Source organism: Callionymus lyra, chromosome 16 (genome assembly GCF_982586985.1).
Source record: "Callionymus lyra chromosome 16, fCalLyr1.hap1.1, whole genome shotgun sequence".
Taxonomy (NCBI): Eukaryota; Metazoa; Chordata; class Actinopteri; order Syngnathiformes; family Callionymidae; genus Callionymus; species Callionymus lyra.
Window position 1 is genome coordinate 13,247,240 of NC_141833.1, and position 13,007 is coordinate 13,260,246.

The 13,007-nt window shown below is 42.2% G+C and overlaps 1 protein-coding gene across 2 annotated transcripts in view; it reads left to right on the top strand.

Annotated features, from left to right (window-relative positions):
- The window catches only part of arhgap21b (Rho GTPase activating protein 21b), a 32,487-nt gene that overhangs the window by 9,197 nt on the left and 10,283 nt on the right, over window positions 1-13,007 (top strand). The window contains exons 3-13 of one of the 2 annotated variants that reach the window (XM_087810803.1): window positions 87-269; window positions 385-406; window positions 2,496-2,588; window positions 2,670-2,748; window positions 2,818-2,872; window positions 7,322-8,891; window positions 10,639-10,782; window positions 10,885-10,987; window positions 11,067-11,112; window positions 11,708-11,833; window positions 12,666-12,965. In XM_087810803.1, the coding sequence (XP_087666929.1) occupies window positions 87-269; window positions 385-406; window positions 2,496-2,588; window positions 2,670-2,748; window positions 2,818-2,872; window positions 7,322-8,891; window positions 10,639-10,782; window positions 10,885-10,987; window positions 11,067-11,112; window positions 11,708-11,833; window positions 12,666-12,965 (2,721 nt within the window). Of the gene's footprint in view, window positions 1-86; window positions 270-384; window positions 407-2,495; window positions 2,589-2,669; window positions 2,749-2,817; window positions 2,873-6,380; window positions 6,467-7,321; window positions 8,892-10,638; window positions 10,783-10,884; window positions 10,988-11,066; window positions 11,113-11,707; window positions 11,834-12,665; window positions 12,966-13,007 lie in introns of those variants that run through there. The other variant, XM_087810804.1, reaches the window with a different exon arrangement.

Here is a 13,007-nt window from a genome sequence, read left to right on the forward strand (position 1 = left end):
CATTTTACATAATCCTCCTTGCGTCCTGCGAAAATAAAGGAAAGTTAGACAAAAACATTTCTAACTCTTGACTCTTTTTTTCCCAGATTGACTCGGCTCTGTGGAGAAGTTTGTCTGATTCTCCTCCATCAAAGTTCCCAAATGAGGACGAAGCGTTCTCGTGGCCGAGGCCGAAGACGGTGCTCCTGCGCCGCACGTCTCACGGCTTCGGCTTCACCCTTCGCCATTTCATCGTCTACCCGCCCGAGTCCGCCCTGCACTGCTTCCCGGTAAAACATTTTTTTTGGTTAACCGCATATGTCCTCATTGTTGCTTATGGATTAGGAGGAACAAAGTCTATAAATGTTGCAGTGAAAGCTCACGGGTGTAATTCTGTTTCCACAGGAGGAAGATCACGGCCGCAGAGGTAAGCAGAAAAATGCGACCGTTCCTCCCCCTCATTACTGCTGAGTCAGAGCTGTGCCTCTGACTTTTAGTCACTCTTAATCCGTCCTCTCTGTGCGTCCATTAGCTTCCTTATGCCAGGAGAATAATGTAGCCACTCTGTGTCACTGACCTTTGTGGAGGCCTAAAAGGTTTGGTCAGCACCACCTGTCTCACTCTGACCTCTCTATTGTTTTACTTGGCTGCTTTTTGGCCCTCTTCCCTGAAAGCTGTTCAATATGGGACGGTGTCAAATTTAAAAAGGAGGAACTCGTTTTTTTTTACCTCATTTTACTAATGTATATTTATATTGCTTATGATGCCAGATTTGCTGTTATCGAGGGGTGTGTATTTTGTCACTGATTAACTTCTCTGCTGATGAGGCGTTCACTGGTGAACACAGTGTTCCTCACTGCTGCACCTGTAGCTGGTGTAAGGATACTCCCTGCTCTGGACATGCTGACTTCCATCATCGTCTTGCTGAGGAAGTCAAGTGTGATTATTGCATGTTAGGGAAAAACAACAAGCATCTAAACACCATTTTTAACATTCCTTAGTCCTCATGTAATACAATTTCTGGATTCTTTTTTACACGCTTGGTTTTCTCACCTCATATATTAGTTATAGTTAGTGATGTAGTTATACAATTAAAGTTATATTTTCACTGTTTGTTTATTCTAATATGTATGTATATTCAATATGTATTTATTTCTGTTAACTTGCTGTTACTACCTAAATTCCCCACAGTCGTAAAATAAATATATTATCTTGTATTACCTTCATTACCTTTAGTCCATTATATATATATATATATATATATATATATATATATATATATATATTTGAATTATAGTCGCACACTCTGTGTTTTTTCTTATATGTATTTATATTCAATTTTATTCCGTTTCTTCCATGAACCTGCTGCGGTTACAACCCAAATATCCCCACAGTGCAACAAATAAAGGAGTATATTATCTTTCATTACTTCGAGCAGTTATATGTTTGCATAACTTTACTTAAGTCCATATATATATATATATACACAAGAATTTAATTTGCACTATTGAAATTCTGCTTTAAAAAAACAAATGTCCCAACTGTGGAACAAGAAATATATTATCTTATTACTTCCAACAGTTATTTTTGGCATTTAACACCTCAAGTCCATTATTATTGTGTGACAGCTTCATAATAAATAAAAATTTGATAAGGGGTATTCTTTTAATATCCAAAATCCCTTCGTATATGAGGTTTTTTAAGGTGAAACAGTCGTCAACGAAAAAAAAAAAAGTGCAAGGATGCAGTCCCACAGCTCTCCACAGGGGAGCGCAATAGTGCGCCTGTTGCAGGATTACATAATGAACGTCAGGTTGTGATTCAGGGTGAGTAATCTCATGAGCGTGAGCGTTTGAACAAACAAGTGAAGGCAGGAGTTTCTATGAGGCCATGACTTCATAAGAACCAGGAATGATATGCATTTTCCACCAGACATTGTTGATTATTTTGAAATTCGACACATTATTTCCAAGCTGTCACATCCTGGTGTTGACTTTTTATCTCTTTCATTCTGTTTACGGGAACTTCTCAACTGTTGTCGTGCCCAGAGCTATTTATCACTTAATAAGGAACGTGTGGGATTGCAGCATCTCTCACTCCCGCCTCCATTTTCCTCAAACCACTTCCTTTTTCTTTCCTTTTCTATTTAAGTTGTTTTTTTTTCTTCCTGCTCCACAATCAGCAGCTGCTAGGAAACAAGAGCAGCGTCAACAAAACTTTAACAGCCTTTCTTTTGCTTTTAATAACCTGAATGCCTGCGAGCAGATCATTTTATATTTAGTGTTTTTCTTTCAAATGCGAGAATTGTTTCTTTCTTCAATTCGTTTGTGACACAAAATCATCTGTGTTATGTCGAGTGGTTGCCTTTAAGCCTTTTTAAGGGCTTAGGTTCATATTGGGGTCATATTTGACTTCTCACGATTTCAACCAGCACTATAAAAGTGGTCTATGATAATCTAATAGAAGAAGAAATTGCATTTTTTTTAGTAGCATGATCTCTACTTTATGGTCACCAGGGAGACAACGGAATAGGCCGGAACCAATGGATACCATTTTTGTAAAGCAAGTCAAGGAAGGAGGGCCTGCACATGGAGCTGGTCTCTGTACAGGTACATCATTATTTTTTATAACCCTTTATTTTTGTCTCCCAGATAATAATGCGTCTCCTTCCGTCCTGATTGTTTCCTCAGGCGATCGCATCGTGAAGGTGAACGGAGCAAGCATCATTGGTAAAGCCTATTGTGATGTCATATCCCTTATACAAGACAGGTGAGCATTTTATATTTAAAATATTTATCGTATTGGATCGCCTCTCTAAATCCACTTTCTGTCTCGCAGCGGGGAATTTCTCGAGTTGTGCGTGATGCCGAAAGATGAGGACATACTGCAATTGGTGAGTTTTTCAATGTTTCTTTTTACTTCTCCTCCTGCTCTAGTTCAGACTGCAGTCATATGACTCTATCCTGTCAAGAGTCTCCTATCTAGGGCTCATAATGAGGCCAAAGGAGCTCTTATGTCCTAAAAAGTTACTGCAGAAATGTCCTCATTACGCTGCGGAGCCTCAATTTGAGGCCTCTTTAGTGGAAAGCTGCTCTACTTTAACATGTTTTTTGTAGTTAAAACTCCCTCTTTTTACAATCAGTTTTGTCAAATATAGTTGAGAATGAATTGATTCCATCTCTGTCGTGGATTGGTTTGACTTAAATGGTGCAGTATTTGCAAGTAAAACACTAATAAATGAACCAAAAAGATGCTTTTGAATTATGGCAAATTCGCTCACCTGGTTTCTTTTATGGTCTTTGTAGAATATATGTGTCTCGAAAATATACAAACATTTAGTGAAGTTGACTCCATACACAAGTGGTCGGATTTTGATGCTGGCATAGCATTGTTGACAACTATTAATGTTGCACTGTTTAATAACCTTTGAGGGAAAAAAAGTTAAACCGGCTTTTCAACTTGACACCAGGGAACACCCTATTAGGGAAACTGACACAATGAATGAAAAGTATTTTCTACAGTAACAATTTAACTTTTACTTTTCGTCGAGTCTAAGTCCTGTCATACCAGCTCAAATAATTGGCAGAAACACTGAGCTGCCTGGATTATTTTCTTGCACTTGTTGCGACTGGTTTAGAGTTGGAGGATGTATGCCATTATTAAATGTTAATATTTATCATTAAAATTAGGTTGTTTTTTTTTCACTTGCATTGAATTTTGTTTTCGTTGCACAGATTGTTAAAGTGGGTAATGTCTGACGTGCATGACAAAGGTCGTCAGTGGCGACAAAGTTTAGACAGTAGAGTTGTTGGCTTGTGGCCTCAGAAGTTGCAGGTTCAATACCGGCTCCGGATAAGATGTCTCTGAGCAAGACCCTTAACCCTTGTTGCTACTTCCTTGGTTCTCTGCTCGCAGACATTGTTAGCATTTTGTCGAGCAGCATTTAGAAGGTCAGAGCCGGTCTACGGCGACGGGAGCGTGAAGAATAGTTTAATGGGAAAGTATGAAACACTCTGATCTTGTTTTGTGGCGTCTCGGGGATGAGATAGTTGTGGTCACGAGTTTCCATAAGTAGGTTTTACAGATCAGATTAGTATTGATTTTTGTTTTAACCTCAAAACCGTGGAACACATCAGGCAAAGCTTAAAAGCAAATGGGTAATTTTCACCGGATGCAAGACGGGTTATTGTTGTGAAATGGCGTTAAGTAACTCTTTTTATGATCCTGTTTGAATGAGTCGCATCCTGAGTGACCATCTGAAAAGAATAAAAGTTTAGAGAACACCCTTATTTCATGCCTATTATTGGCCTCATTGTATCTCATATTATCATAATTTAAAATCACTTTTACTGGTTTCTGGGATTTATTTGCCTTAAGTTTCTCAACAAACAATACAACCCAGAGCTAACGTTTGCCAGCGGCCTCGGCTAGTATTTGAGTGAAATTGAAGTTGCACTCGGCTATGTTTCAGTAAGTGCTTTACTCTGATGGAAGATTTTAGTTCCCAGGAGTTTATTTTGTCCAGCGGTCAGTTAGATTATCCATAAATGCTCCCCTGTGTGTTCTTTTATAGCCTGCAGGTTGACGATGAATAATGAATATAAACATGAAATATAAATGAGTCTTGATAAAAGGTGTATTTGTTTATTTGTCTATAAAGTGCCATTGCATGGGTGGATTTAACCCCTTTAGACCAGGAGTGGGCAATTACATTTCTTGGAAGGCTATTATATTATGTGACTCTTGTGCGGGGGCGTCAAGCCAAAAAGAGAGACAGAAAAAAATCAAGACATTGTATGAGTGAAATTAAAAACGTGAAGGAATACCAAAGTCCAAGGGCAAAAAAGGAAAGAAAATAAGTCTTTTCTGCCACGACAATCAATCAACAATAAAATAAGATCTGTAAAAAAAAAAGCGATACATTTTATTTCTCTTGTCTTTATTTGACAATGTCATTAATATTCAACAGCACTGTATCAATTACACATTAATATACATTAATATATACATTAAGATGACTGAGGATGAGAGGATGCAGTCAACTCCAGCAGCTTTTTAAGCTGATGTTTGGATATATTTTCGCTTCGAGGAATATCATGAGCTGAATATGTAATATTGAATCGTACTGTGAACTAATGATATTGAATCGTATAGTATCGTGAGATTCGTGTATCGCTACATCCCGTATCGTCAATACTTTCTTTTATTTGCATTTGCATTTACTTGAATCTACTGTTGAGAATGGGGATTTTGTAATATGGTGACGACTTTAAATTCTTAAAAAAATTAAATATATCGCATCTCCTAGAGAATCATATAGTATTAAAATATATCGTATTATATAGATGGATAGATAGAACTTTATTTATCCCTCTGTCCTATATTATAATATGTAATTTAATGTAAGTAAGTTAGTCATTTATATTTATAGAGCGTGCTTTTCGAGACCAGGGTCACAAAGCGCTTAAATAATCGAAACAATACTCAATAAAATATATACTTAATAGGTCAAGATCGATTATTTCCAACAAAAAAAAACCCAACTAGGCATGGTTTATTTGAAAAGGTTTAATCTTATTTCTCAGTTTCTCTCTGTTATTACGCTTCAAAGGTTGCTACATTTATTTCAACACGTGACCAGATTATTTTCTAGGGACCCCGTGTATCGGTTAATAAATCTCACCATGACAGAGATGCTGTTGCTAGAAGATGCTACAGATGCTAGCTCACTGACATCACATTGTAGGAGGCAACGCGCCGACTGCTCGGAGATCAGCGGCAGTTGCTTAGCAAAGATATGTAGCGGATAAATACACAGAGCTCAGAGAGAGAGAGAGAGAGAGAGAAAGAGAGAGGGAGAGGGGGATTTGCGAGACAGCGAAGAGAACGCTGAAGGATAGAGCGAGCAGAAGCCCGGGCGATGGAGGATGGAATAAAACAGCTGATTGCGTGGTGTTTCGAACAGGTTGATGCCGGAGGAAAGGGAGCGGAGAGTGGGAGGAAGGGAGGGGGGGCAGCATCACAGCTGAATGTATTATCAGCAGCTGCTGCTTCTGTCATGTGAGCAGCTGAGCAGGGCGGGGAGAGGTGGACTCGGAGAGGCACCTTGTTCAGTCAGCGTATTCCCACCGAAAGATGGATACGTCGGCGGCGTGAGACGCCGGCTCCTGCCATCATCCCGCCCCGGACAGACTGGCACAAGGCAGGTTGTAACGTGGCAACCCCCCCCCACCCCCCACCCCACCCCGCTACATGTACGCGCCTTCATCCCCGTGTGCCGGCGGTCCGTGTATTTTTAGCATGTCAACTCAAAGCGTCGCCGTGGCACCCACCCTCTTTTGAGCCTCGCTTTCATTTTTACATTCTTTGCTTTTTTCTTCTGCTGCCATCTTCTCCTCGACCACCACCACCATCATCCTGTCAAGTTCATAATGCCGTCACGTTTGCTCGCTCTTACAGCTGACGCTTTTTTTTTCTGTGCCAGGGGGTAAGAATTTGCACTTCCGATCTCGCATGTTGCGCTCGTGTCACGTTGTTGCTCTTCGTCGCTCGTAACAGTCAACAGTTTTCTCGCCGAGATCCGAGCGTGTGGACGGCAAGGGATGGCGATGCTCCTCAGCTGCAGTACCTGTTAGATCCAGCTCTCCAGTTGGCATCTTGTTGGCATCTCGCCTCACTCCGCTGTCAGATATGATTAGCTTGAGAAAGGCCAGCGACCTCTGAACCCGCTGCTTCGCTCAAACTGGGAGTTAACTATCACCCAAAGACTGCAGCCTCATTTATATAAAAGTAGGATAGTCAAAAATCTGAGCCTACCTTTTTTCTTGTTGCTTCAAACCATATGTGTCGCTTTTGTGAAATGGTGTTGTGGAGAAAAAATGTTTATTTTAATCAGAATCAACAGTTCAGTAGGAGAGATCTTTAAACCTTGGCAGGTAATCAAGCGGGCTAAAAATAGCATTTTCTCAGTGAGGCTCAGGGACTTCCTGTCTGTCTCGGGTTATTAACCGTCTATCAAAGGTATGTGAAAGGTGTTCATGACACCTGTTATTTTAATGGCCGTCTATCAACATGCTGTTAAATTGACAAATTCCTTAAAAGGTAATCGAGGAGTGTATCATGTGACGGTGTATTTAAACGGTGGACGTTGCGACGAGGAGCGATGAGCAGATGAAGACCACTGACTGAGTTTCAGACACCTACGCTCATGCATACTGCTACTTCATTGCCCACACACCAGCATCCCGTAGTGTTGATCATGCCAAGCGTGACTTCGTGCGTTAGCTTCTTGTGTATTGCATGATGTCTGATGGGATGTCGCTCTCTTTTTTTTTTTCTTCAGGCCTACTCCCAGGATGCCTACATCCGTGGCCAAAGCAGTTACAGTGGAAATGCCTGTCACATTCCGGTACCACCCCCCATATGCTACCCCAGAGTAGACTGTAGGCCGACGGGCATGTCCCAGGCTCCCGACTTGGCGTCGCCGGGCTGCAGAGGGTCATCGGCAGCCCCCGACTATGGATACCGCAAGGAAATCACTGTGCCCCCTTCTCCTCCCCCTCCTCCTAAAGCATATCCTAAAAGCCAAATGGCGGTCTGTATGCGTAACGATGGTGTAAGGACTGTGGTGGTTCCACCTGACGCCGCCCACATGGGCCGTATGGCTCCTGCCCAAAGAATGGATTTTATCGACCCTGCTTTTGTCAGGCGGCCGGCGTCACTGGCTCAGTATCCTCACCAGAGAAAGATGGACGTTTATCCCGGCGGTCCAGGAATGGTCCTATACGGAGGGCCTCCGTCCCACCACCCGGTCAACAATCAGAACATCGACTGGCGCACTTATCAAACCTACAGAGAATACATCGACAACAAGGGCATCCACCCCCACGGCAGTCGGACTATACAGGAGCGGCTCGACAGCCTGCGCTCGGCCAGTCAACCCTTCGGCGCCGCTCACCACATCCCGCGGGGAGACTGGATCCCCAACGGAATGCGACGGAGGAGCACCTCTCACGAACGATCTTTCCAAGGCCCCCCGCCTCACTTTCAAATCCCCCCCCGCAGTGCCTCACAGGACCGCATCAGTGGCGCCGAAAGGTTGAGTCAAGGAAGGAACTGGCCACCGCGAAGCACGTCGCAAGACGGTCTCGTGCACAAAGCCCGGGCGCACTCCGTGGACTATGTCGAGGCAGTTGAACTGTCCCAGCCCACCCGTAGAGATTCAAGGAAGGGGTATAGCCGGACAGACCTCAACGCGCGGCCCAGCAGGCAGCCGGTGCCGAGGCACGCCATGCTTTCACGGCCATCTTTCGGACCCAACAGTGGCTTAAGAGCGGTACAGAATCCTTCCGTTTATTCGAAGGGACCCGAGTCTCGCTCCTCACCCTTGCTTCCAGACAAACACTTACACTTTGGAAAAAGGACAAGCGCTGAACATTCTCTTTCTGACCAAAGAGTTTTAGTCAAAGGTACTCATGCAGCTCACTCTGTCCAGCAGGGAATGAACAGGGTGCGATCGGAATCTCTGAACCCGGTTGAGGCCAACAGAGACCTTTCTTCGGTCAGCCATAGATCGGCATCGTGCTTGACGGCCAAACAGATCGGCCAGAAGCAGAGCAACGCCCAACAAAGTCACAAAGATTCTCACAGTCAGGTTAACGGGCGGTCCGCCTCGGACACGGGCGTCGTCCTCAGGGAGAAGCCTCCGTCGGGAAAGAACCCGAGCCCTCTGCGTCACCCCTCGTATATACTCGCTGTGAATGACGAAGGGACGGACCCGAGTAAAGACGTGGTGGCGTGTTGGCTTCCTAACGACGCCCGGCGCGAGATCCACATGCGACGACTGGAGGAACAACGCCACACCTCCTGCTCCAGCAACCTGGACGAGTCCCTCGACTCCATTCCTTTCATCGGTAAGAGCTCACTACTGAAGTTATCAATGTCAATCTTGATCATGGGCTTTGCTATTGGTTAGGAAGATGCTATGGGCTCTTCATCAACAGCAACTTCTTTGGAGGCTTTTCCTCTAGGGTACTAACTTCTACTTTTTAAAAAATCTAATTAAATTGTTGAAAGATTCTGTATGTTGTTTTTCAATTATTTTTTTTTAAATTAAATTTAAAAAAATCCTAAAATTATTTTAAACGTATTGGCTTAAAAAGATTAGAATAAGTATGATTTAGAGTTTTTGTTTGAGAAAATCTAGTCAATAAAAGGATGGGACAAAAACAATAATGAAAATTAATTCTGAAAGAAACTGAAAACAAAGCGACAATTGCACCTTTTCTTTTTATTGTAACAGGGTTTTCTTTTTTTAATTTAAATGTAATTTTGGCCAAATGAGTTCCAATGAAGATTCATAGTGGATGCTTTATTACTTACTTACTTACTCACTTACTTATATGACCTTTTTTTTAGATGCAATGTGTTTGCTTTAGATTTACACGACAAGAAATATAACCAAAAACCAACTGAACCAACAGAATTAGTGTTGTTTTTAAGCATGGTTGAATAACCGCATGAGCTCTGTTTTAACAGAACAAGATGACATTTTGTACTTTGCAGGTGAGCTGTATCTGGGTCAGCGGGGATGCTTTAAGATTTAAGTTACACTCACGGGAGTTAACTAGGAAAGAAAGGTTTCGTGTCAGGGTAACAACCTTCGGAATATCAATAGAAACGTTCTTGTGTTTGGCATGAAGCCGGACTCAAAGGTAACGGTTGCAGAGAGGAGATCACTGGACAAACTACTGTCCATCATGGATGATGACAGTCATCCTCTGAACACTGTCGTCAGAAAGAATAGACTAATAGACTAAGAGACTCATTCATTCCTCGTGTTATTAGGCTGTTTAATTCAAGAGTTTGGGGGCAGGAATGGAGTGAAAACATGACTCAGATTCCATGTTAATTTTTGTGTCCTTTGTCTTTGTTACTTTTCTTTCATCTATGTTTTTTATCTTTAGGCTTATATTGTGTCATCTTGCACTTTCTTTTTGGGTTATATCTAAAGCGCCTTTCTAGACCAGGGCCTCAAAGAGCTTTAACAGAAACGTTGGTCTTGTTCTTTGTGAATCTATTGTCTGTGTTGCTGGCTGGATTAACAATTTCCCGAAGGAGACCTACTTGTCTATCTATCTAACCATCTATCTAATCCATCTAGCTATAATTTCTACTTCCTAAAAGTCTCGTGCGCTTGAGCTGTTCGTCAGTCCAGGTGCAAACAGAGGAGACAGTGACGGCCCGTAAAGTGGAAGGACCACCATTTTGGGACCGCCGCTCGGCCTTCAGACGAACAGTGTCCCGATTGAGTCGACTATCAATGGGTCTGTTTGAAAGGACACTGGTCCTCGCCTTAGTCACGTGACCCAGCGAGTACTTGAAGAGCCCGCGGAATACATTATTCTATTTTAAATTGTTCTTTGAAAAAACAATAGTGGAGTTGTCCTCTCTAAATATGCGCATATGTTTCCAGGTGTTATGTTTATCGCACCTGTAATTAGGAGATTTTCTTGAGAGCGTGTTCATGACTAATAAGAGTGTTGCGCCGCTAATATGGAGACTTTTGTTGAATTAAAACGTCCACTAAATCTGCCCAATATCCTTGAAAGAGAGCCGTTGTAATCACTGCTCACAATGGATGTGTTGTTGCCATCACAGATGAACCGGTCAGCCCCAGCGTGGACCGGGAAGCGGCTCCTATTCCCCCTTCTGCCGTGATATCTGTCGCACCTTCCATAACCACGGATCTGTCCAGCCAAGGCTCTCCCTGTCCCATTCGCAGACAGCTGTCACATGACCAAGGTAAGAAATAAAATCCTGTTTGAAATGGTCATCTTTCAGTTTTCGACTCGATTCTGTTCATCGGAGCAAACCACTAAAGTTGATTCTTATTTCCTACTTTAGAGTCACTCCGAAGTGCTTTGCTAGAATCCGACACCGCGAGTCGTTCCGAGCGTTCGAAATCCTACGACGAGGGTCTGGATACCTACCAAGATGAGGGTCGAGGGTGAGTTCGAGTTATTCTTTAATCATTATCGGTAGCTGATTTGACATATTGACTTTTTTCCCCCCATCTGTTTTTGCAGGCGATCTTCCGGTCGGCACATGCCCAGCCTTAGAAGCCTGAGAAAAGTGAGCAAGATTTTATTTCTAACTACCATGTGACCAGTCGTATAACTGGATTCAGATGCGTCTCAAGAAGTATTTGGGATGTGAATCCAAGTCAGGCACAGATCTTTAAAAAAAACACAGCATAGGGTGATTGTATAAATTTGAACTGTTCCCTGGTTTAAACGGTTGCCAAGCAACGACATTTGGTTGCCAGTTTTCACTGCTATGTTCTTCTGTGCAATGACTATAAAGAAAGTCTAAAGTATAAAGTCTAAAGTTCAACCTTTGAACCTGTCACTCTTAACAAATTGTCAATTCAATTAAACTTGTCGAGGATTACAGTTGTTTGTAAGTGCACTGATTAGTGGCACAGGAGTGCAAATATACACCAGTGTATTTGAACAGGATCCATTTGTTGAATTTTCACAACCTACAATGAAGATTTGTTTCTTCCCTAACATCACTTCAGGATCCTCTTTGTTAGAAACCTTTGTTATCTAGTCTACAGAAAAACTGGGATTTGCTCTCGTTGTATCTTATTTCACTTTTTAAGTTGAATCTGTTTAATTAAAAATGTACATTTTTCTGAAGGTTTTAAATATCTTTTTGTTTGCAGGCTCTCGATGGTCATAAATCTTCTGGGGAATCTGCTAACCGGAGAGACTCTTCAACTGACATATTTGCTGACTCCACTAAAGAAGGATTGCTCAACTTCAGGCAGCGTAGTACGGATAAAAGCAAGGTACTTCTCCAATCAATCTAAATGTGTGTGTGTTCACCTCTTGAACCATGGAAATAGAGAGTCGCCTTGCTACCGGGGGTGTTGATTGGCAAGAATCTGGCAATACGATACATATCATAATACAGGCGCAGTACTATATGTTATGATACTGTAGTAACAAGAATAGATTTTTTCGAGAACTTCACTCTGGTGTTTCAGAATTTACAGAACACATGACTTAACAAATTCCTAACTGCGTAACTGAGTCTTGAAAACCAAAATCTGTCAAAAAAAAACTGCTAGAGTCGACTGCATCCTCTCATCCTCAGTTAACTGGCAGGATTTCATTGTTCTTTTTAGATAAGGACGACGTAATGACTGCTGTCAAGTTCCCCAAAAAAAACTGCAGTTAATGTTTGCATGTTAATTGTACATAAAAACTTGTTTGTTATTCGAATTATTGAAATATAAAACATAAAACAACTATGATGAAATAAAAATATTTCAAATTATAAAAGAAAAAGAATCCATGAATATCGATACAGTATCGTGACAAGAACATGCGCTCTTTTTAGTGAATCAATATCTTCCTACTTGTTATCTTGTTTTTAAATCAAACCCACATTTGGATGTTTTAAAACGGCTGAAGAATGAAGACTTTCATCCCCTGCTGAGATGTTTCTTGGCTGCTTCCCCGGTTTCATTCCTTCCTTTGCATGGAGAAAATTAGTTTAATACAAATAAAAATCGTCCTTGTGCGCTACTATCGGGTTCATGGTTTGCTTGTTTTGACTGATTGTTTATTTTTTTAATACCTTGTTTTAGTAAATGTACTCTTAACTTTTGTCTGCAGCGTGTCGGTGGAGGGATGAGATCATGGAAGCAGATGTATACAGTCCTGCAAGGGCACACGCTGACCCTCTACAAGGACAGGAAGGAGGCGCTCTCTCATGTTGCGATGCAGGCCGAAGAGGAGCCTCTGCGAATGAGCATCAAGGCCTGCCTGATCGACATCTCCTACAGCGACACCAGGCGCAAGAACGTGCTGCGACTCACCACCTCGGACCGCGAGTACTTGTTCCAGGCGGACGGGCGAGAAGAAATGCTCACCTGGATCCGAGTCATACAGGAAAACAGTAACGTCGATCACGAGGTGAGCTTCAACAAACGAGGATGATTCACTGCCGAAAACCCC